Source organism: Thamnophis elegans, chromosome 7 (assembly GCF_009769535.1).
Source record: "Thamnophis elegans isolate rThaEle1 chromosome 7, rThaEle1.pri, whole genome shotgun sequence".
Taxonomy (NCBI): domain Eukaryota; kingdom Metazoa; phylum Chordata; class Lepidosauria; order Squamata; family Colubridae; genus Thamnophis; species Thamnophis elegans.
The window spans coordinates 76,368,119-76,392,118 of NC_045547.1; the positions used below are offsets into that span (position 1 = coordinate 76,368,119).

The window sequence follows — 24,000 nt, forward strand, 5'->3', positions numbered from 1 at the left end:
CTCCTTCCTTCCTTCCCTCCTTCCTTCCCTCCTTTCTTCTCGATAGGAGAGGCTTCTGTGGGGCCAACCTGAGGGAGAGAAGGGGAGAGGAGAGGCTTATGTGAGGCAAGCCTGAGGGAGAGAAGGGGATAAAAGAGGAACAATGGGGCCAGTCTGAGGGAGAGAATGGGAGAGGAGAGGCTTCTGTGAGGCCAACCTGAGGGAGAGAAGGGGAGAGGAGAGGCTTCTGTGAGGCAAGCCTGAGGGAGAGAAGGGGATAAAAGAGGAACAATGGGGCCAGTCTGAGGGAGAGAATGGGAGAGGAGAGGAGAGGCTTCTGTGAGGCCAACCTGAGGGAGAGAAGGGGAGAGGAGAGACTTCTGTGGGCAAGCCTGAGGGAGAGAATGGGAGAGGAGAGGAGAGGCTTCTGTGGGGATAACCTGAGGGAGAGAAGGGGAGAAGAGGGAAGAGGCCTCTGTGGGGCAAGCCTGAGGGAGAGTGAGGGATAAAAGAGGACCAATGGGGCCAGCCTGAGGAAGAGAAGGGGATAAGATAGGAGAGGCCTCTGTGGGGCAAGCCTGAGGGAGAGAAGGGGATAAAAGAGGATCAATGGGGCCAGTCTGAGGGAGAGAAGGGGAGAGGAGAGGCTTATGTGAGGCAAGCCTGAGGGAGAGAAGGGGATAAAAGAGGAACAATGGGGCCAGTCTGAGGGAGAGAATGGGAGAGGAGAGGCTTCTGTGAGGCCAACCTGAGGGAGAGAAGGGGAGAGGAGAGGCTTCTGTGAGGCAAGCCTGAGGGAGAGAAGGGGATAAAAGAGGAACAATGGGGCCAGTCTGAGGGAGAGAATGGGAGAGGAGAGGAGAGGCTTCTGTGAGGCCAACCTGAGGGAGAGAAGGGGAGAGGAGAGACTTCTGTGGGCAAGCCTGAGGGAGAGAATGGGAGAGGAGAGGAGAGGCTTCTGTGGGGATAACCTGAGGGAGAGAAGGGGAGAAGAGGGAAGAGGCCTCTGTGGGGCAAGCCTGAGGGAGAGTGAGGGATAAAAGAGGACCAATGGGGCCAGCCTGAGGAAGAGAAGGGGATAAGATAGGAGAGGCCTCTGTGGGGCAAGCCTGAGGGAGAGAAGGGGATAAAAGAGGATCAATGGGGCCAGTCTGAGGGAGAGAACTGAGGGAGAGAAGTGTCGATTTATCAAGCCCAATCACATAGTTTTGTAGCGGAGCACAGGTATCCAGCTAGTACTGTAATAAAGGCGGGAAATAATACAATAAAATAAAAAAATAATTTAAAAATAAAATAATAAAACAAAACAAAATAAATGTTTCGTTTGCGCAAATTAAGTTTGGAGCCAGCAATTAATCTCGTATGGCTTATAAAGCACGTGCCATGTCTTGTTGGAGGCTGGCATCGAGACGCTGTCATTCCCTGCAAAATCTTCTTTTCAGAATAAAATAAAATTAGGACCCCTTGAATGGAAGTGTACAGCTTGGCTGAGTCAGAGTATGACTTTTCGAAATCCAGACTGTATATTTTCCTGGAAACTGCAAAACTATAATTGCTTTGTTTGTCTCGCTGGTGTGAGTGACGCTTAACAAGTTTTCTTTCCTTCGTGTTTTCTACATTTGCAGAGGTCCCCAAAACAGAGAAAACGTTTGAGGAGAGGTTAATTCTGAAGGCTTTCCTGCTGAAGTTTGTAAATTCTTATGCGCCCATTTTTTACGTGGCTTTTTTTAAAGGGAGGTAAGTTGGATCAGCTCTATAAGCATTTGCTTTTAATACCTGGCCTCACTTTGGCTTGTTATTGTGGTGATAGTTTGGCTTGTTATTGTGGTGATAGTTTTACTACACAATACCCTCAGGGTTATAGGTTTTTAATTGCATTTATAGTATAAAGGTAAAGGTAAAGGTTCCCCTCACACATATGTGCTAGTCATTCCTGACTCTAGGGGGCGGTGCTCATCTCTGTTTCAAAGCCGAAGAGCCAGCGCTGTCCGAAGACGTCTCCGTGGTCATGTGGCCTATTTTTCTACTTGCATTTTTACATGCTTTTGAACTGCTAGGTTGGCAGAAGCTGGGACAAGTAGCGGGAACTCACTCCGTTACATAACAATAGCAGTTAGACTTATATACCGCTTCATAGGGCTTTCAGCCCTCTCTAAGCGGTTTACAGAGTCAGCATATCACCCCCACAGTCTGGGTCCTCATTTTACCCACCTCGGAAGGATGGAAGGCTGAGTCAACCCTGAGCCGGTGAGATTTGAACCGCTGAACTGCTGAACTAGCAGTCAGCTGAAGTGGCCTGCAGTACTGCACTCTACCCACTGCGCCACCCCTACCTACATGGCGGTAGGGATTCGAACTGCCGACCTTTCTGATTGACAAGGTGAGAGTTTTAGCCACTGAGTATAGGTAGTCACAAATGAGCCCAAATTCTCCATTGCTAAGGAAAGACAGTTGTTAAGGGAGCTTTGCTCAATTTTAAGGCCTTTCCCCCCCCACAGGTGTTAAGCAAATCACTGCAGTTGTTAAGTGATTCGTATGGTCGCTAAGCAAATCTGGTTTCCCCCATTGATGTCATTTGTCAGAAACCAGCTGGGAAAGTCACAGAGAGGGATGACCTGACAGGCAGTTGTCAAAAATACGGGCACCTGATTTTTGATCGAATGACCGTGAGGAGTGGTCATGATCCTAAGTGACAAAGCTGGCTGGGTGACCTTGGGACAGTCCCAGTGGTGGGATTCCAAATCTTTCCCTACCAGCTCTACAAGAGTGTGCTTTGAGCGTGCTTCGCGCGCACACGCAGCACTCAAAGACTTCCCTCGGTGTCAGTGTTGGTGAGCTGAGCTGTTTTTTTTTAGCTCAGCTACCGCGCGAATCAGCTGAGGTAAAAAAAAAAACCAAGGGAATATGGGACAGGGAACGGCTAGGGCGGGAGGGCGGGGCCAACCAGAGGTTGTATTTGCCGGTTCTCCGAACTACTCAAAATTTCCACTACCGAACGAGGGTGAGATAATACGGAAGATACAGATAGAGCCGAGGTGGCGCAGTGGTTAAATGCAGCACTGCAGGCTACTTCAGCTGACTGCAGCTCTGCAGTTCGGCTGTTCAAATCTCACCGGCTCAGGGTTGACTCAGCCTTCCATCCTTCCGAGGTGGGTAAAATGAGGACCCGGATTGTTGTTGGGAGCAATTTGCTAACTCTGTAAACCACTTAGAGAGGGCTGAAAGCCCTATGAAGCGGTATATAAGTCTAACTGCTATTGCTATTGCTATCTTAGAATGTGCAAAGATGGATAAATTCACCAAGGAAATTCACAGAAAGGAGGAAACTGAATACTATTTAATTTGGGAAAAATGGTATAAAAAGGCTAGATGATAGAAACGGTAAATAAGAATCTGGAAAATATAGTTTGCATTATAGAAGAAGTAGGAATTAGTGACAAGAAGGTAGGAAAAGTAGGATTTACAGCAGTAGAAAAAGTTATTTATTAGTAGAAGAGCAATAAAGTCTGTCTGATACAAATGATCAAACATAGATAAGCGAAAGAGTAAGGAATATTAGGATGATAAGTGTAAAAAATGTATAGAGATGGATTGAGAGGGGAAAAAAATGTTTGTAAAGATGTACCGATAGATATCTGCTGTAAGAAGGAATGGGAAGTTCCAATGTTATTTGTAAATGTGTATAAGTGTTTATAACAGTGGTAGTCAACCTGGTCCCTACCGCCCACTAGTGGGCGTTCCAGCTTTCATGGTGGGCGGTAGGGTTTTTGTACAATATTGAAGCACTTTCCTTTGTTAAAAAAATTAATTGACTTATTAAAAAATGTCATAGCATTATTTAAAAACATTTTCATTAGGTTTTCATAAAATCACCATTACTGTGGAACCGGTGGGCGGTTAGAAAATTTTACTACTAACAGAGACTAACAAAAGTGGGCGGTAGGTATAAAAAGGTTGACTACCCCTGGTTTATAATATAAAAATTAAAAAAATAATTCCGCTACCGGTTTGCCCAAACCACTCCGAACTGTCTGTATCCTTCTCTCTGAGCCGAGGTGGCGCAGTGGTTAAATGCAGCACTGCAGGCTACTTCAGCTGACTGCAGTTCAGCAGTTCGGCTGTTCAAATCTCACCGGCTCAGGGTTGACTCAAACCTTCCATCCTTCCGAGGTGGGTAAAATGAGGACCCGGATTGTTATTGGGGGTGATATGCTGACTCTGTAAACCACTTAGAGAGGGCTGAAAGCCCTATGAAGCGGTATGTAAGTCTAACTGCTATTGCTATTGCTATTCTCTCAGCCCTAGGAAGGAGGCAATGGCAAACATCTTGCCAAGATAGCCTATGAATCAGAACCCAACTGGACCACGGGGTGGGGGTGGGGGCTCAAATTGCAAAGCTTAACAGTGTCAGTCAAACAGATGTTTGCCTATCCTGATGTTTCTTTCCCAAAGTGTCCGGTGGGGCAGGGGATGGGGAAGAGACAAGGAAAAGGAGTCACATGCTTGGAGGAACTGCAGTTCAGCCCCAGGCAAATACTGTTTACTGGGAGGAGGAGAGGGGGATCATCTTGGATCCATCCTAGCCCGCCGGGGGATCAGAGAAACGTTTCTCTTTCCATCCGCCAGATTCCTGGCATCGCCTTCCTAAGGACATGAAACGCGCATGGAGTTTTCGTGCCGAGCAGAAGCGGGCTGCTTTTGTTTTCCGTGCCAGATGTCTTGGGAGGTCTGAAAATGTCACAGAGTGGGCACGCGGCCATCTAAATTCTCACTTATTTATTTTATTGATGGGCAGCAGCCCCATTTGAAAGCCTGGCTCGCAGCTTTCAACACCTGGAATTTCTAGGGTGGACATCTGCTCTGGAGGACGAGGAATTTCCTTTCCTTGCAGGAAACACTGTGCTTAAATCAGGTTTCCAAAAAGCATTTGAGGCTTTTCCTTCCTCGGTTAAAATGACGTCCCTCATCCTCCTCCATTTGCCCAGTAAAAGGAGCAACAGGATTTCGGGAGAATCACGGTCAGGAAAACAGGGACACACGGGAAGTGATGGATGTACCTGTGAAAAATCTCGAATCTTAACTTATCCATCCCAAACTTTCCCCCAGGGGTTTCCACCTGCAGATGGCCCTGTTTCCCCATGATGCTTGCTTGATTGCAAAAATTGTGGGTTTGCAGGCCACCTTCCCCAATTGAAAGAGATGCTGGGATGAACAGAAAGACCCGGCCAGCTGTTTTTTTTTAAAAAAAAATGTCTGTGGAAATTCTCCATCATCCGGGTCACGGTTGTCCCAAAAGTGCTTTGTTTTCAAGAGACCACTGGATTTTCTAGTTTTTTTTTTCTTTCTTTTGAAGTTGTTTCGCTTCTCATCCAAGAAGCTTCTTCAGCTCTGACTGGATGGTCGGGAATGGAAGTATCAATTTTGCAGGCGTTTTAGGGGATTTGCAGGTTCCTCGACCACACCCACTTGTGCCCCCCCCACTTCACTGCTCCCCCAAAGCAGCTATGGTTAGTTACCCCACAGCACAGCAAGGAATCTGACGATTCTTTCAAGAGCCCCCCGGAGAACACATCCTGTTGGCGCTGTACATGGGGCTGCCCCTGAAAAGTGTCCGGAGACTACAATTGGTCCAGAATGCAACCGCACAAGCGATATTGGGTGTACCTAGATACACCCATGTTACACCCATCCTCCGCGAGCTGCACTGGCTCCCGATCTGTCTCCGAATGCGCTTCAAGGTGCTGGTTGTTACCTTTAAAGCCCTGCATGGCTTAGAGCCTGGATATCTATGGGACCGTCTTCTGCCATATACCTCCCAGCGGCCGATAAGATCTCACAGAGTGGGCCTTCTCCGGGTGCCGTCAACTAGACAATGTCGTTTGACGGCTCCTCGGGGGAGAGCCTCCTCTGTAGCTGCTCCGGCCCTATGGAACGATCTACCCCCAGAGATCCGGACCCTCCCCACTCTCGCGGCCTTCAAAAAGTCTATTAAGACCTGGCTTTTCCGGCAGGCCTGGGGCTGTTGACCTCTTGAATGAGGCCCAGCCCCACTACGGTTGAGTGTGTTGTGTTTTTAACCTGCTTTATTTCTTATGTTTTAAACTTTTTTAGTACTTTTTAAATTGTCTTTTATGTAAGCCGCCCGGAGTCCTTCGGGATTGGGCGGCATATAAGTTTATTAAACTTCAACTGTTGCTGAGATTCAGCCTCCCCCCCACCGCAAAAAAACCCACCTTTCTTTTATAGATGTATATAATCATGGTGTATTTTTCTGTTACTGATTTCATCCCGTTTATCTGTTTGTCCTCAGGTTTGTGGGACGCCCTGGTCAGTACGTCTACATGTTTGCTGGTTACCGAATGGAAGAGGTAAATTGCCCATACAGGGAGTCCTCGACTTACGGCCGTTCATTTAGTGACCATTCAAGTTTCAACAGCACTGGAGAAAGGGACATAAAGCCATTCTCACACTGTGTTAGTAACTTAACATCTGCAGGGATTCACTTAACAACTGCGGCAGGAAAGGTCGCAAAATGACTTCACTTATTAACTGTCTTGTTTAGCAACAAGAGCCGAGGTGGCGCAGTGGTTAAATGCAGCACTGCAGGCCACTTCAGCTGACTGCAGTTCTGCAGTTCGGCGGTTCAAATCTCACCGGCTCAGGGTTGACTCAGCCTTCCATCCTTCCAAGGCGGGTAAAATGAGGACCCGGATTGTTGTTGGGGGCAATATGCTGACTCTGTAAACCGCTTAGAGAGGGCTGAAAGCCCTATGAAGCGGTATATAAGTCTAACGGCTATTGCTATTGCTAACATCAATGCTGGGCTCGATTGTGGTCATAAGTCAAGGACTAATCTTCTAAGGGTGAACATATTTTTTTGTTAAATTCTATCCGAACTTTCATGGCACTGCTGCGATCCCTGAGGTTATGATTCCCAAACCTTGTGGTTAGCATTATGTTTCCAGTGTAAGGTCAGAAACGTCATCGGAATTAAAATTAAAGGAAATGAAATTAAAATAGTCCCTGAAATTGATTGACAATAGACCTAAAACCAAAAAATATAAATTGGTTTTCTTTTCTATGCGTCATTTATGACTTCTCTGGCTCTATTTCAGCAAGCCAAATGCTATGGAAACATTTCAAAATGCTCGGCATAATGGATGGCTTGAATTGTATCTGTTCTGTTGCCCACCACCTTATTTAATGTAATTATGCAGATTATGAGAGGCAGTTGGTTAAGGCACCAGGCTGGGTGCGACATAGCAACGCTATGGCACAACACAGGAGAACAAACCCATCAGGACAACACTTAGTAGGCCATCTGCAATTTAAAAGACAAAGCCCACTCTTTCGAAGATAGCAAAGTCCACATTTTAGACAGAGAGGACCACCGGTTTGAAAGATGGGTCAAAGAGGCCATCTATGTCAAACCCAAAGGTGCTTTTTTTTCAAGAGGCAACTGGACTTTTTTGTTTTCCTTTGAAATCCTTTTGCTTCTGATCCAAGAAGCTTCTTCAGCTCCGACTGGGGTTTTGGTGTCCACCCCAAGGATAAAACACCCAGGCACAAACTGAGCAATGGGGTATATGCAGTACAATGCAGTGAGCCAAGGGTAGATCTGTACACTGGGGAAACAAAACAACCGCTTCATAAACGCATGACACAACATAGGAGAACAAACTCATCAGGACAAGATTCAGCAGTCCATCTGCATTTAAAAGACAAATATTGAAGAGAGCAAAGTCCACATTTTGGACAGAGGGGACCACTGGTTTGAAAGAGGGGTCAAAGGGGCCATCTGTGTCAAAATTGAACAGCCCTCTCTCAACGGAGGAGAAGGGATACTATATCCTCTACCTCCAGTCTACAACGCAGTCCTTTCAGCAGTTCCAAGAAGGCAATAGCAATAGCAGTTAGACTTATATACTGCTTCATAGGGCTTTCAGCCCTCTCTAAGCGGTTCACAGAGTCAGCATATTGCCCCCAACAACAATCTGGGTCCTCATTTTACCCACCTCGGAAGGATGGAAGGCTGAGTCAACCCTGAGCCGGTGAGATTTGAACAGCCGAACTGCAGAACTGCAGTCAGCTGAAGTAGCCTGCAGTGCTGCATTTAACCACTGCGCCACCTCGGCCCCACACCCATTTGCACCACTCAGGTGACCCCGAGGACAGAGATAAACCTCCAAGTGGCCTCAAGGACTCTCTGAAAGGATGCAAACGACCAGCTGTCTGCAAGGAGTATCAATCCTTCCCTTCGCCGCCATCCAGTCAGAGCTGAAGAAGCTTCTTGGATGAGAAGCAAAACTCCTTCAAAGAAAAAAGTCCAACTGCCTCTTGAAAGAGCACCTTTGGGCTAGAACTGTGATTCTTGTGATCAGACTTAGGTGTTGCATATAAGCTGCCAGGAGATTGGTGTGCCTGATTTTCATGACTTCCTGTGTCTTTCTTGTCCGTTGCAGTGTGCTCCCGGGGGATGCTTGATGGAACTTTGCATCCAGCTCAGCATCATCATGTTGGGGAAGCAGCTGATTCAGAACAATATCTTTGAAATAGGAGTTCCGTAAGTATTTCATCTCTCTCTCTCTCTTTTTTTTCTTTCTGTGCCACAAGACTGGAAACGTGAGCATGCAGTGTGGGTGGGCCTGGTGCAGTGGTGGGTTCCTGCCAGTTCTAACCTCTTCTACAGAAGAGGTTCCACAAATCTACAGTGCCGTTTAGAACCGGTTCCAGCTCCCTCCCCCCGCCTGTCCGCACATCATCAAGATGAAGAGCGAGAGGAGGAATTCTGGGAGTTGAAGTCCACAAGTCTTAAAGCTGTCAAGTTTGAACACCCCTGGGGTTTTTTTTCCTAAAGGGTTAGGGGTGCGAGGGTCTTGTAACTTGACAGCTTTAAGACTTGCGTGCTTCGATGCCAGAGTTCCTGAGCCAACATGACTGGAGGAGGAATCCTGGGAGTTGAAGTCCACAAGTCTTGAAGCTGTCAAGTTTGAACACCCCTGGGGTTTTTTTTTCTAAAGGGTTGGGGTGCAAGGGTCTTGTAACTTGACAGCTTTAAGACTTGCGTGTTTCAAATGCCAGAGTTTCTGAGCCAACATTTTGGTTGCTAAGCAAGTGTGTTGTTAAGTGAGTTTCACCACATTTTACAAGTTGGCCACACCCACCCAGTCACATGGCTGGCAAGCCACTCCCACCTGGTCACATGGTCAGCAAGCCACTCCCACAAAGCAGGTCACACCTACAGAAGAGGTTCTAAAAAAATTTGAAACCCACCACTGGCCTGGTGGCACAGTGGTTAGAATGCAGCATTGCAGGCAGACTCTGTCCACTGCAAGGAGTTCGATCCTGACCAGGCTGAAGGTTGACTCAGCCTTTTCCCATCCTTCCCCATCCTTCCAAGGTCAGCAAAATGAGGACTCAAATTATTGGGGCAATATGCTGACTCTGTAACCCACTTAGAAAGGCCTGTAAAGCACTACGAAGTGGTATACAGGTAGTTCTCGACTTACAACGGTTCACTTAGTGACCGTTCAATGTTACAACAGCAGTGGGAAAAGTGACATGACCGTTTTTCACAGTTACGACCTTCGTAGCATCCCCGTGACCACGTGATCGAAATTCAGATGCCTGGCAACAGGTTCAAACTTACGACAGTTGCAGTGCCCCCTTTTGCGACCTTCTGACAAGCAATAGGGTAGCCGGATCCACTTAACAACCGTGTTAGTAACTTAACAACTGCAGTGTTTCACTTAACAGCTGCGGCAGGAAAGATCTTCTGGCAAGCAAATAATGGGGAAGACAGATTCACTTAACAACCAGGTTTGCTAACTTATCAACTGCAGTGATTCACCTAGCAACTGCGGCATAAAACGGGGCAAAACTCACAACAAATATCTCACTTAACAACAGAAATTTTGGGGTCAATTGTGGTCGTAAGTCGAGGACTACCTGTATAAGTTTAAGCGCTATTGCTATTGCCCTTTTGTGGGTTTCAGAGGCCTGAACCATTGGCTTCCTTCAAAGACACAGCTAGTCCTCGATTTAACGAGTGAATTATATGGTTGTTAAGTCAATCTGGTTTGACTTGGCTTGTTAGAAGCTCCTAGGGAGGTTGCAAACGACACTCCCTCTGTACTCTGTGAGGCTGCAACCATAGTTTGCAGAGTGGCACAGAGTGGTGAGACTGTAGTACTGCAGGCTACTTCTGCTGACTGCCGGCTGCCAGCAGTTTGGCAGTTCGATCCTAAACTGGCTCAAGGTTGACTCAACCTTCCATCCTTCAGTAAAGGTCAGTAAAATGAGGACCCAGATTGTGGCGGGGTGGGGGGGATATGCTGACTCTGTAAACTGCTTAGAGAGGGCTGTAAAGCACTGTGAAACGATACATAAGTCGAAGTGCTATTGCTAAGTGCTATTGTTATTGCTATCCTAAATACATGCCATTTGCCAAGTGCCCGAATTTGAATCAAGTAACTGCAGGAAAGCTGCAACAGTTGTAAGTGTGAGAACCAGTCATAAGCCGCTTTATTTCTGTGCTGTTGTAGCTTTGAACGGCCAATAAATGAACACTTTATACGTTGAGGACACACACTCAGGGGTGAACAGGTTCTGACACAAGGTCTCAGTGTACATGCAATCGTCAAATAAATAGGTTTTATTCTGGGAAAAAAAGTAGATAGCTCATGGGCCATAAATCATAGTTTCCAGAGGGGGTATCCAGCAGGTTCTGACCAGTTCTGGAGAATCGGTAGCAGGCATTTTGAGTAGTTCAGGGAACGGGCAAATAACACCTGTGGCTGGCCCCAGAGTGTGGAGGGAATGGAGATTTTGCAGTATCCTTCCCATGGAGTGTGGAGGGAATGGAGATTTTGCAGTATCCTTCCCATGGAGTGTGGAGGGAATGGAGATTTTGCAGTATCCTTCCCATGGAGTGTGGAGGGAATGGAGATTTTGCAGTATCCTTCCCATGGAGTGTGGAGGGAATGGAGATTTTGCAGTATCCTTCCCATGGAGTGGGGAAGGAATGGAGATTTTGTAGTATCCTTCCCCTGCAGTGCGGTGGGAATGGGGATTTTAAAGTATCCTTCCCCTGCCAAGCCCACCAAGCCACGCCCACCAAGCCACGCCCACAGAACTGGTAGTAAAAAAATTGAATTTCCCTGCTGGACACACCTAAATACATACATCCCTCTGAGCTCTCTCCTGGAATACTCAAGAGAAGAGTGATTACCATTACACATATACACATCTACATCTACATCTACATCTACATCTACATCCACACACACACACACACACACACACACACACACACACACACACATATATATATATATATATATGATCGTTTTCATGAATTGCTCCCTTCTGAATCACCTGGTTTAATTTCTCAAGATGCTTTAAAAAAAAATCGACCGCACGATAGGAACCACAGTAAAAGTGTATTTTTGGAAGACTTTCAAAAAGGACATCCGCGTCAGTGGATTTTAAAAGCACGCACGCACACACACACACACAGACACACACACAGACACACACAGAAAGCTGGGGCTTTCTAAATCACAAACGGTAAGAATTAGCCTGAATCTGTGGTGCCAGATGGCTCTCTCACACACACAAACACACACACACACACACACACACACAGAGAGACCAAAGCTCTGTCGTGCGCAAAGTCCCTTAAAATAGAATGATTTCCCCCCTGCAATTGAGCTAATGGCGTGCTTTTTTTATATATTTCCAGGAAATTAAAGAAATTGTTCCGTAAACTAAAAGATGAGAGGCCGGAGAAGAAGGAAAGCCATTCAGATCCATCTAAGCAGCCTCAGCAGTGGGAGCTGGATTACGTCTTGGAACCATTCATGGGGCTGACTCCGGAATACATGGAAATGAGTAAGGCTGGGGCAGCCATAAATCCCTCTTATCTTTCCCTCAAAACCTGCTTGTCCAAGATTTAAGACATCCCCGACTTCCTCTTGTTGTAACTCTCCAGTGTCAGGTTGGCTGAAATACATCCTTTTAACTGTATTTGCTATAAACAATTAGGAATTCGGTTGAACACATACCTTCTGGAGCGTGAAGGCTACAGGCTCCTAGAGACAGAAGTCTCTCTTGATTTGGACAGATGGGGATAGACGGGGAACTCATCAAATTTGCAGGTGACACCAAGCTGGCAGGAATAGCCAACACTCGAGAAGACAGGCTTAAGATACAGAAGGATCTTGACAGACTTGAACATTGGGCACTATCTAACAAAATGAAATTCAATGTTGAAAAAAAGTAAGGTTCTACATTTAGGCCAGAAAAACAAAATGCACAGGTACAATATATGTGGCACCTTCCTCAATAACAGTAACTGCGAGAGTGATCTTGGAGTCCTAGTGGACAACCATTTAAATATGAGCCAGCCGTGTGCAGCAGCTGCCAAAAAAGCCAACACAGTTCTAGGCTGCATAAACAGAGGGATAGAATCAAGATCACGTGAAGTGTTAATGCCACTTTATAATGCCTTGGTAAGGCCACACTTGGAATACTGCATTCAGTTTTGGTCACCACGATGTAGAAAAGATGTGGAGACTCTAGAAAGAGTGCAGAGAAGAGCAACAAAGACGATTAGGGGACTGGAGGCTAAAACATATGAAGAACGGTTGCAGGAACTGGGTATGTCTAGTTTAATGAAAAGAAGGACTAGGGGAGACAGGATAGCAGTGTTCCAATATCTCAGGGGTTGCCACAAAGAAGAGGGAGTCAAACTATTCTCCAAGGCACCTGAGGGTAGAGCAAGAAGCAATGGGTGGAAACTAATCAGAGAGAGAAGCAACCTAGAACTGAGGAGAAATTTCCTGTCAATTAGATCAATTAATCAGTGCAACAACTTGCCTCCAGAATGTGAATGCTCCTACACTGGAAGTTTGTAAGAAGATGTTGGATAATCATTTGTCTGAAGTGGTGTAGGGTTTCCTGTCTAAGCAGGAAGTTGGACTAGAAGACCTCCAAGGTCCCTTCCAACTCTGTTATTCTAGTTTTTTTTTCTGATTCTGTCAGATGACCTTAGATCAATCTTCAAAGTCCTGTTGAAGAAGGAGGCTTGGACCTATGGTTCTTGTAGTAGAAGGTAGCCTTCAGAGTTGACTATTCCTTTCAAATCAGTGTTTCTGAACCATCACAACTTTTAAGAAGTGTGGACTTCAACTCCCAGAATCCCCCAACCAGAATTCTGGGAATAGAAATCCACACATCTTAAAGTTGAAGTCCACACACCTTAAAGCTACAAATGAGAAACCTGTTTTAGATGTGTCTAACAAAGGAGAATAAACAGCCACATGATCTCCATTGGCCCTTTGAGTGAAAGAGGACAGTTCAGTATAACTTGGGCCCATATTGTTTCTGGGAAAAAAAATCTGCCTGTTTCTATTTGCTTACAGAATTAAAATTCTTATTTATGGGGTTCTTGGTGCATTCTGAGCTTGGTTGTTTTCTTGCAAATGTTTCATTACCCAACTAAGTAGCATCATCAGTCCTAGCAGGGAAGAGGGCTTGCTCTCAGTTTATATACCAGTGGCTTGCCCTCTCAGCGTTCAAAGACGTGTTCTTGTTGGTTCCTTGATTAGGCTGTTGTTTACTGTTTGGTTGTTTGAATTGGTAGTTCCTTGATTGGGGTATTGTGCTGAAAGAAATGTCCTTCTGGGTTCGGCTCCCCAAGTGGGGAAAAAGACACTGGAGACATGGAGGCTGCTTGGAAAGATGGTTTATTGGTGGACAGGACCACATGGCTTGAGCCCTGAGCAGAAAAGGTGATCACATGCTTCAATGTTGGTGGAGAAGAAGAGAAGGGCTGAGGGAGGGGCTTGCTAGGCTTTTTATAACCTGTTTAGTCCCACCTCTCTGTTTCCTGTTCCTGTGTAAGAAATGTATTCTGATTGGTTGTCAGACTCCCATGGGGCCATGCAGGGGCAACTCTCTAGGCTGTGTTTTGAATCCAGGTTTGTTTGAGTTCTCAGATGCCATGTGGTCAGTTGAGTAAAGGGCCAATATTATCATGCTTTCCTGCAGCTGGTGGGGAAGTCTTTATTATGTAGAGTGGACTAGCTTGGACTTCTTAATGGCCCATTAACAGTGGGGATGGGCAGGAAGCTACAGGCAACTATTCTGTCTTTTAAAACATGTTTCTTTCTTTTCATATCCAGAGAAATATTCTGCCTTTTCAATATTTCCTAGGATATTTCATTTTTTTCTGGGAGAGGGCTGGATGATAACTTCCCACAATTGTTTACTACTTAATTATTGGTCTAGTATTAATCTTGATGTAAAACTCTGCATATCTTGGTGCTGATTGCTGGTGAAGAGCCAAGGTGGCGCAGTGGTTAAATGCAGCACTGCAGGCTACTGCTAGATCAGCAGGTCAGCGGTTCAAATCTCACCGGCTCAGGGTTGACTCAGCCTTCCATCCTTCCGAGGTGGGTAAAATGAGGACCCAGATTGTTGGGGGCAATATGCTGACTCTCTGTAAACCGCTTAGAGAGGCCTGAAAGGCCTATGAAGCGGTATATAAGTCTACTGCTATTGCTATTGCTGCTATTTTGGTCTTTTTCTTCCCCTTTTAGTTCATTTTATTTATTATTTATTTTTTATCTCTTTTGAATGGCATGTAGATGTTGTTTTATCTCTATATGCCTGTTGACGACTGATTTGTCTGAGTGCCAGGCTGCACAGATTCATTATATTTTGGGGAAAAAAATACATATTCCTGAGATACTTTTCAGAGGGAGATTCCCCTGGAGGGATTTTTAATGTTATGTTCCAACAGCGGATGGTATTAATATAAATATAATGTAAGAGTTGTTTTGACATTTCGTGTGGAACTGTCAAAAAAGCATGTGACTTTTTATGGCACACCTTTTCTTTCCTTTTGTGTGAGTGGCCTTTTGGCCAGGAGATAAGAAGGGGGTGCGGTATTCTGCTGTGTGATCTGTGCCACAGCAGAACAATTTTGCAGATGTTGCAGATTTTCTCCAATGGAAATCCTACATATTCTAAACATCTGGCTTTATATTGTTCTCAGGGCAAATGTCTACTAATACTCCATAATTAATTGAGTAAAAGTTCTCTTCAGGTCAAACAGGTAGTTTATGCTGGAAGACATTCATTCTGCTCGGTAGCTGCCTGAAATCAAAGTGTTAATTGTCTAACTCTGCAAACCTAGGAGAGGGTTTAAAGTAGGGGTGAAATTCAGCAGGTTCTGGAGAACCGGAAGCGGAAATTTTGAGTAGTTCGGAGAATTAGCAAATACCACCTCTGGCTGGCCCCAGTGTGGGGTGGGAATGGAGATTTTACAGTATCCTTCCCCTGGAGTGGGGAGGGAATGGAGATTTTGCAGTATCCTTCCCCTGGAGTGGGGTGGGAATGGAGATTTTGCAGTATTCTTCCCCTGGAGTGGGGAGGGAATGGAGATTTTACAGTATCCTTCCCCTGGAGTGAGGAGGGAATGGAGATTTTACAGTATCCTTCCCCTGGAATGAGGAAGGAATGGAGATTTTGCAGTATCCTTCCCCTGGAGTGGGGAGGGAATGGAGATTTTACAGTATCCTTCCCCTGGAGTGAGGAGGGAATGGAGATTTTGCAGTATCCTTCCCCTGGAGTGGGGAGGGAATGGAGATTTTGCAGTATCCTTCCCCTGGAGTGAGGAGGGAATGGAGATTTTACAGTATCCTTTCCCTGGAGTGAGGAGGGAATGGAGATTTTACAGTATCCTTCCCCTGGAGTGAGGAGGGAATGGAGATTTTACAGTATCCTTCCCCTGGAATGAGGAAGGAATGGAGATTTTGCAGTATCCTTCCCCTGGAGTGGAGAGGGAATGGAGATTTTACAGTATCCGTCCCCTGGAGTGGGGAGGGAATGGAGATTTTACAGTATCCTTCCCCTGGAGTGAGGAGGGAATGGAGATTTTGCAGTATCCTTCCCCTGGAGTGAGGAGGGAATGGAGATTTTACAGTATCCTTTCCCTGGAATGAGGAAGGAATGGAGATTTTACAGTATCCGTCCCCTGGAGTGGAGAGGGAATGGAGATTTTACAGTATCCGTCCCCTGGAGTGGGGAGGGAATGGAGATTTTACAGTATCCTTCCCCTGGAGTGAGGAGGGAATGGAGATTTTGCAGTATCCTTCCCCTGGAGTGAGGAGGGAATGGAGATTTTACAGTATCCTTCCCCTGGAATGAGGAAGGAATGGAGATTTTACAGTATCCGTCCCCTGGAGTGGAGAGGGAATGGAGATTTTACAGTATCCGTCCCCTGGAGTGGGGAGGGAATGGAGATTTTACAGTATCCTTCCCCTGGAGTGAGGAGGGAATGGAGATTTTGCAGTATCCTTCCCCTGGAGTGGGGTGATAATGGAGATTTTGCAGTATATGAAGAACAGTTGCGGTCCATGGGCCAGATGCGTAACACACTGGCCATGTCCACCCCCTGTTTAGTGATGGGGGAAAATTGTGATATGTCATGTGACAACAATGTGACACCACAAATTTGACACCCCTGTCCTTAGACAATGTATATGACCCTCCACTCTATACTTTCCTCCAAGTTGAGATGAGCCATTAAAGGGCTATTTTTCAGTAGGCCATTCAGGCAACTGTGAGACTATTTAATATGTTCTGTAATATCTTCCTTGATACATTTTCACTGATATTTTAAACTCAGGAAAACTGATTCTGTGGCCTGAAGGGGACCAGAAAATTCTACTTTTTGTTTACCCAACCAAAGCATCGTTTCTACTTTCATATTGATGACTTAATTAACTTTAGCTTCTTGCAAGCTAACAAGTAATCAATAACCGCAGAGTAATAAGCAACTGGAAAGACAAATGGTGAGATCTGTAGTATGTTTGTAGCATACTTAAACATAGAGTAACCACTGAGAACTTCAATAGCGCCCTTGAACCTTGAAATAAATGCCTCTACAACGAAGAAGAGAGGAGTTAAATACTTTATGTTGTAAGTCTCTTTATTTTCAAAGTGAAATTTAAATTGTCAGGTTTAAATTGATTTCAGCTATCAAGTTTCACATCCAGTATGACAACAACTTTCCAGAAACTTCATCCCATATTTGGAAATTTGCTAATAAGAGAAGTTCATAGACATGAAATGACTAGATTAGATGCTTTGCTGAAGACAAGAATGAACAATTCATCATCATCATCATCATCATCATCATCATCATCATCATCATCATCTTTTAACGACTCCATAATCCCTTGCAGGATGGAGTCTAAGCAACTGAATGGAGCTAGCAGAGTGTTTTACTGGCCAGATGCCTCTTCTGTCTCCGATGAGGAGTTTTATTCGGCAGATATATTCTCATTGTGCCCAGAGAGAGAAATATCTGCCTCTACCTAGGATTGAACTCACAGCCTCCTGATTGGGAGGCAAGAGCTCCACCTCTAGGCCACTGCATTCAGTCCTACAAGAATGAAGAATTAATTATAAATAATCGACTTACAACAGTTCATTCAGTGACTGTTCAAAGTTACAATGGCACTGAAAAATGTGACTTATGACCATTTTTCATAGTTATGGCCTTTCTGGCCTCCCCATGATCACAGGATCAAAATTCAGACACTTGGCAAGTGATTCATATTTATGACCATTGCTATGTCCCAAGGTCATATGATCCCCTTTTGTGACCGTCTGATCAGCAAAGTCAATAGAAAAACCAGATTCCCTTAACACTCAGATTACTAATTTATCAACCTCAGTGATTCACTTAACAACTGGAGCAAGAAATGTCGTAAAAATGTGACAAAACTCACTGAATGTCTCACTTAACAACAGAAATAAAATAAAATAAAATAATAAATAAAATAAAATAAAATAAAATAATAAATAAAATAAAATAAAATAATAAATAAATAAAATAAATAAAATAATAATAAAATAATAAAATAAATAATAAATAAAATAAAATAAAATAAAATAAAATAAAATAATAAAATAAAATAATATAAATAAAATAAATAAATAAAATAAATAATAAAATAAAATAAAATAAAATAAAATAAAATAAAATAAAATAAAATTAAATAAAATTAAATAAAATTAAATAAAATTAAATAAAATTAAATAAAATTAAATTAGTAAACTATGAAATTAAATTAAATTAAATAATTAAATCTTTAAATAATAAAATAAATAAAATAATAAAATAAATAAAATAATAAAATAAAATAAAATAATAAAATAAAATAAAATAATAAAATAAAATATAAAATAACAAAATAAAATAAAATAATAGTAACGTAACGTAAAGTAAAGTAATAAAATAAAATAAATAAAATGCAATGAATTCTTTTTCTCTTGGAGACAGTAAGATTGTCCTTCTGATAAACATCAGGCAAAGGCAAAATTAAATTCAATACCTCTAAATCCAGCCGGATTAATTTCGAAGCTATGGAAATGTTTTCCCCAAAGCAGGAGAAATCATCAAAACCTGCTCACCCCCAGACGCCAACAACATTCCTCTGTAATCTTCATGACATTCTAGGATTTGAATGTTTTCTTTTGGGGCAGCACGTGGAGACATGTTGTATATACTAATTGCCACCCAAAAAAAAATGCATGGGAAAAATCGTTGCCGGTAGTAGAATTTCAAAGGTTTCTGGGCTGCCAAATACAGTAGAGCTTTCTCTCTAGAAATGAGAAGTAATAAAACAGCGTTGTGATGACACTAGAAGCCTTGGAGCTGCTAAACATTGTGTTGAAATAGTTTGCATATTCCTATTTTTCACCGGTAGGTCCTGCAGAAAATGGGTACAGCCAAGCTATTCTCCAAAGCACCTGAGGGCAGGACAAGAAGCAATGGGTGGAAATTAATCAAGGAAAGAAGCAACCTAGAACTGAGGAGAAATTTCCTGACAGTGAGAACAATGAATCAGTGGAACAGAAGTTGCCTCCAGAACTTGTGAATGCCCCAATACTGGAAGTTTTTCAGAAGATGCTGGATAGCCATTTGTCTGAGGTGGTTGGTGTAGGGTTTCCTGCCTAGGCAGGGGGGTGGTCTAGAAGACCTCCAAGGTCCCTTCCAACTCTGCTATTGTAATAACTTATCCCCTGCAGATGTTATTAGTGACATTTCTGGACTGCTGAACCTCAAAGGAAGACTCAGCAGCTAAGATAAAATAAATAAGGAATGACATGCCTGTCTTGGGTCCCAAGGATAACACACCCTTTTCAAATACACACACACACACACACACACACACACAGCTGGGCTGGATAAAAGTATATAAGCCCAGCTTCACTGATTACAAGTTTGAAAAGGCAACGTGGCTCCACCTGCGATCAAAGGCTCGGATCGGAAGGCAGCAGGGGAAGGAGGGGTATGACAGAGGAGCTGCTTTCAAGCCATTGGAAAATATATCCAATCCAACTTCTGTGTTTGTGTTTGTTTGAGAGTGAGTGAGAGAGGGATCCAACTTCTCTGTGTGCGTGTGTCTGTTTGAGAGAGGGGGGAGGGAGGGAGAGAGGGAGGAAGGAGGGGGAGGGAGAAGAAAAAGAATGAAGGAAAACTTATTTTGCAAGGGGGGGAAATGCTGTTGTTTTAAATCGGAACTGACCATGCCTGGCTGTGGAATTCTGGGAGTTGAAATCCACAAGTCTAAAAAAATTGCTGCCTCACCAGCCATAAAGCTCACCGCATGTCACTGCCAGACTAAGACAATTATCTGCCTAACCATAGGTAATGTTCCCCTTGCACATATGTGCTAGTCATTCCCGACTCTAGGGGGCAGTGCTCATGTGGCCGGCATGACTAAATGCCGAAGGCGCATGGAACCCTGTTACTTTCCCACCAAAGGTGGTCTCTATTTTTCTACTTGCATTTTTACATGCTTTCGAACTGCTAGATTGGCAGAAGCTGGGATAAGTAATGGGAGCTCACTCCGTTACGCAGCGCTAGGGATTTGAACCACCTAAACTGCCGATCTTTCTGTTCGACAAGTTCAACGTCTTAGCCACCGAGCCACCGTGTCTCTTTAACTGTGTATTATCAATGGCCAAATCCTTAGATTTAATCTGTGTTTTATTGTTTTATAATAATAAGATTAAATAAAATAATAGCAATAGCAATAGCAGTTAGACCTATATATCGCTTCATAGGGCTTTCAGCCCTCTCTAAGAGGTTTACAGAGTCAGCATATTGCCCCCAACAACAATCCGGGTCCTCATTTTACCCACCTCGGAAGGCTGGAAGGCTGAGTCAACCCTGAGCCGGTGAGATTTTAACAGCCGAACTGCTGAACTGCAGTCAGCTGAAGTAGCCTGCAGTGCTGCACTCTAACCACTGCGCCACCTGGGCTCTTTTGAGCAATAGCATTTAGACTTATATACCACTCCATAATGCTTTACAGCGCATAAATCATAAAATACAAACAACAAGTGATAACTCATAAGCTACCAGTAGGAGAAGTATCTTTATATTTTTTTAAAAAGTTTATATTCAGAATAAGGTATGTAGTCTTAACTATCCATCCTAGAAGAGAAAATATCTGGCAACATCTTGTGTCCTTCTTTACCCAAAATGGACATTGGCATTTAGAGTGACCTCTTGGCTTACCAGTCTCCTGTTGAAAACCCACATGAGGCCTGAATCCAACACACTGCTACCTCTATTGTATGACAACCCAGATTTCTGAAGACCTTGGATGGTCCCACTGTGGTTCTGAGGAACTCTGGGAGTTGAAGTCCACAGGTCTTAAAGTGGCCGAGGTTGGACATCCCTGCTTCGTTTCATGGATTTCCTGATGCTAGAATTCAAATCCGAGTCGGTGAATACACCTTCTCTAGAAGGAGATATACTGTTGCAGAAAATGACAGGCTTTAGACTTCTCGGGATACAGGAAAAGTTTATTTGGCAGCCAGGTTCAGAAAGCTAGCCCATGGCTAGCATTGCAAGTTCTGAACAACCTCCATTATCGAATCACGTGTTCTTATACATTCTCAAAGGCAGCGTAACACGGTAACACTTATTTCTTATTGGTTATTTTTGGGGGAAAGCCTTATAAGGAGATGGGGGTCTTACTTCTCCTTTTGTTATGGAGTACGTGTCATTAACGAATTTTAATTGAACCTTGTGGTTTGGACTTTTGACATAGATTTTGACATAGGGACCTCGGCTAGAACATCTTGTGGTTAGGCACTTGCTTCCTGTTCTTTTGCAAGCTCCAACTCTGTCTATGTGGCTTTTAATATAGAGGTAAAGGGGCCCTGAGAGGCTGTCCAGGCTGACCCAGTAGGTTTCACACTTAGTGTCCAAATCTCACTTATAGCAATAGCAATAGCAAGAGCAATAGCAGTTAGACTTATATACCGCTTCATAGGGCTTTCAGCCCTCTCTAAGCGGTTTACAGAGTCAGCATATTGCCCCCAACAATCCGGGTCCTCATTTTACCCACCTCGGAAGGATGGAAGGCTGAGTCAACCCTGAGCCGGTGAGATTTGAACAGCCAAACTGCAGAACTGCAGTCAGCTGAAGTAGCCTGCAGTGCTGCATTTAACCACTGCGCCACCTCGGCACTTTACGTCCTACTTTAATACCTTCCACCTGAAATGTTTATATCTGTGGTCATTTATCCCTCCCCTCATATCCCTCCCCTCCTCCTTTCTTGTCTTCTAGTCATACAGTTTGGCTTCGTGACTCTCTTTGTGGCCTCCTTTCCTCTGGCTCCAGTGTTTGCCTTGTTGAACAACGTCATTGAAGTTCGACTCGATGCCAAAAAGTTTGTGGCTGAACTAAGACGGCCCGATACTGTGAGAGCAAAGGATATAGGTATGGTGTGTGTGTGTGTGTGTATTTTTTTAAATACAAAAATAAAGATTAAGGAAACCATGTTAAGGGAAATATGACATAGGCGAGGTGGAATAAACTTGATTTCATTGAGTGCCGCATCAGGGCTGTGTTTGACCTTGGAGGGGCGGGGTGGACATGGCAAGGCTGGGCGTGGCCAGCATGACATCACTTCTGTTGGGGAGCACCTGTGGTGGCCCAAATGTTCTGACAGTGAAAACAGGCTCCTGAACTCTGTTTTCAGCTGGGGCAGCCTCTTACAACCCTCTTCCAGCGAAAACAGAGCTCGCGTGGGGCCACCCGCAGCCCTCCTGACCTCCATATTTGCTGGCAGGGGCACCCCAAGTTGGTCCAGGGAGACCTTGCAGGCCAAATCTAAGCACCCAGCTGGCCTAATCCAGCCCACTAACCCTAACCCTAACCCTTGAGTTTGACACCCCTGACATAGTCCATCCTCAACTTACAATGGGTTACTTAAAAACCATTCTACGTATTTAGGCAAGGAAAACGAAATGCGCAGGTACAGTATAGGTGGTACCTGGCTCAATAGTAGTAACTGTGAGAGGGATCTTGGAGTCCTAGTGGACAACCATTTTAAATATGAGCCAGCCGTGTGCAGCAGCTGCCAAAAAAGCCAACACAATTCTAGGCTACATAAACAGAGGAATAGAATCAAGATCACGTGAAGTGTTAATACCACTTTATAATGCCTTGGTAAGGCCACACTTTAAATTCTGCATTCAGTTTTGGTCACCACGATGTAAAAAGGATGCAGAGACTCTAGAAAGAGTGCAGAGAAGAGCAGCAAAGATGATTAGGGGATTGGAGACTAAAACATATGAGGAACGGTTGCAGGAACTGGGTATGTCTAGGTTAATGCAAAGAAGGACTAGGGGAGACATGATAGCAGTCTTCCAATATCTCAGGGACTGCCACAAAGAAGAGGGAGTCAAGCTATTCTCCAAAAGCACCTGACAAGAAGCAATGAGTGGAAACTAATCAAGGAGAGAAGCAACTTAGAACTGAGGAGAAATTTCCTAACTGTCAGAACAATTAATCAGTGGAACAACTTGCCCCCAGAAGTTGTGAATGCTCCTACACTGGTAGCTTTTAAGAAGAGATTGGATAGCCATTTGTCTGAAGTGGTGTAGGGTTTCCTGCCTAGGCAGGGGGTTGGACTAGAAGACCTCCAAGGTCCCTCCCAACTCTGCTATTGAATTATTGTAAGTTACCTCAGACCTCGAAAAAGGTACTTAAGATGCAGATTTGATGTTCCGGCAACCGCCCCACTCTCCCTGTGGTCATGTGACTGCATTTTGGACACTAGGCAACTAGTCCTCATTGATATCCATTTTCAGTATGACCATGGTCATGCGGCTGTGATTTACAATATTTTTGATGCAAAAGGGGACTTACTTCCAACTTCCAGCAAAAAAATGAGCTGTAACAAACAATGGGTTCAGTTGATGATCAAAGCATTCATTTAATGGCCAGTTAACAACTCCCACAAAGAAGGTTACAAAATTGGGCACTGTCGCATAATGACCTGTTTAATGACTGTCTCCACTTATGACCATAATTGTAGGTTTAGTTATGGTTATATGTTGAGGTCTACCTGTATTTAGAATTTGCTTAACGAGGAGCTGACCAAGAGTTCTTAACAAAGTTTTATGCTTTCTTGCAGGAATCTGGTTTAATATTTTGAGTGGCATCGGAAAGTTTTCAGTCATAATTAATGTAAGTATTGGCTTCGAGCTTACTGGTGCGACATAAGAAATTGGACAGAGTCAGTCAAATGTAGCTTTATGTGCATTTTTCTTCTAAAATGAAAGTGTGCCAGTATTCAAGTCTTTGTTGACATAATTTTTAAAAAGCTTTTGCTCATAAATCGAACCCGTGAAGATGAAGCCAAAATCATAGGAAGTCTTAGTCTCCATTTTCCTCTCCCCTCTAACCCATGAAATATATACAATGGTCAATTTTATTCATAAATATAGCCGCCCATATTTTCTGTTTGGATAGGCCAATGGACAGCATATTGGAGATCGGCCAGTATGGATGCAGTTCTAACATACACAGTCAGAGGAATCACAAGGGGAGGAGGGAACAGAACAGAAGAAAACAGAACATAATACAAAATATGGAATGGAATGGAATGGAATGGAATGGAATGGAATGGAATGGAA

General features: G+C 44.1%; 1 protein-coding gene across 1 annotated transcript in view; it reads left to right on the forward strand.

Moving 5' to 3' along the window:
• ANO2 (anoctamin 2) overlaps positions 1-24,000 on the forward strand; it is a 110,370-nt gene that overhangs the window by 70,233 nt on the left and 16,137 nt on the right. Inside the window, exons 15-20 of the mRNA XM_032221874.1 lie at positions 1,605-1,716; positions 6,290-6,347; positions 8,442-8,542; positions 11,723-11,871; positions 21,644-21,796; positions 23,499-23,551. Of these exons, the coding sequence (XP_032077765.1) occupies positions 1,605-1,716; positions 6,290-6,347; positions 8,442-8,542; positions 11,723-11,871; positions 21,644-21,796; positions 23,499-23,551 (626 nt within the window). The remainder of the gene's footprint in view (positions 1-1,604; positions 1,717-6,289; positions 6,348-8,441; positions 8,543-11,722; positions 11,872-21,643; positions 21,797-23,498; positions 23,552-24,000) is intronic.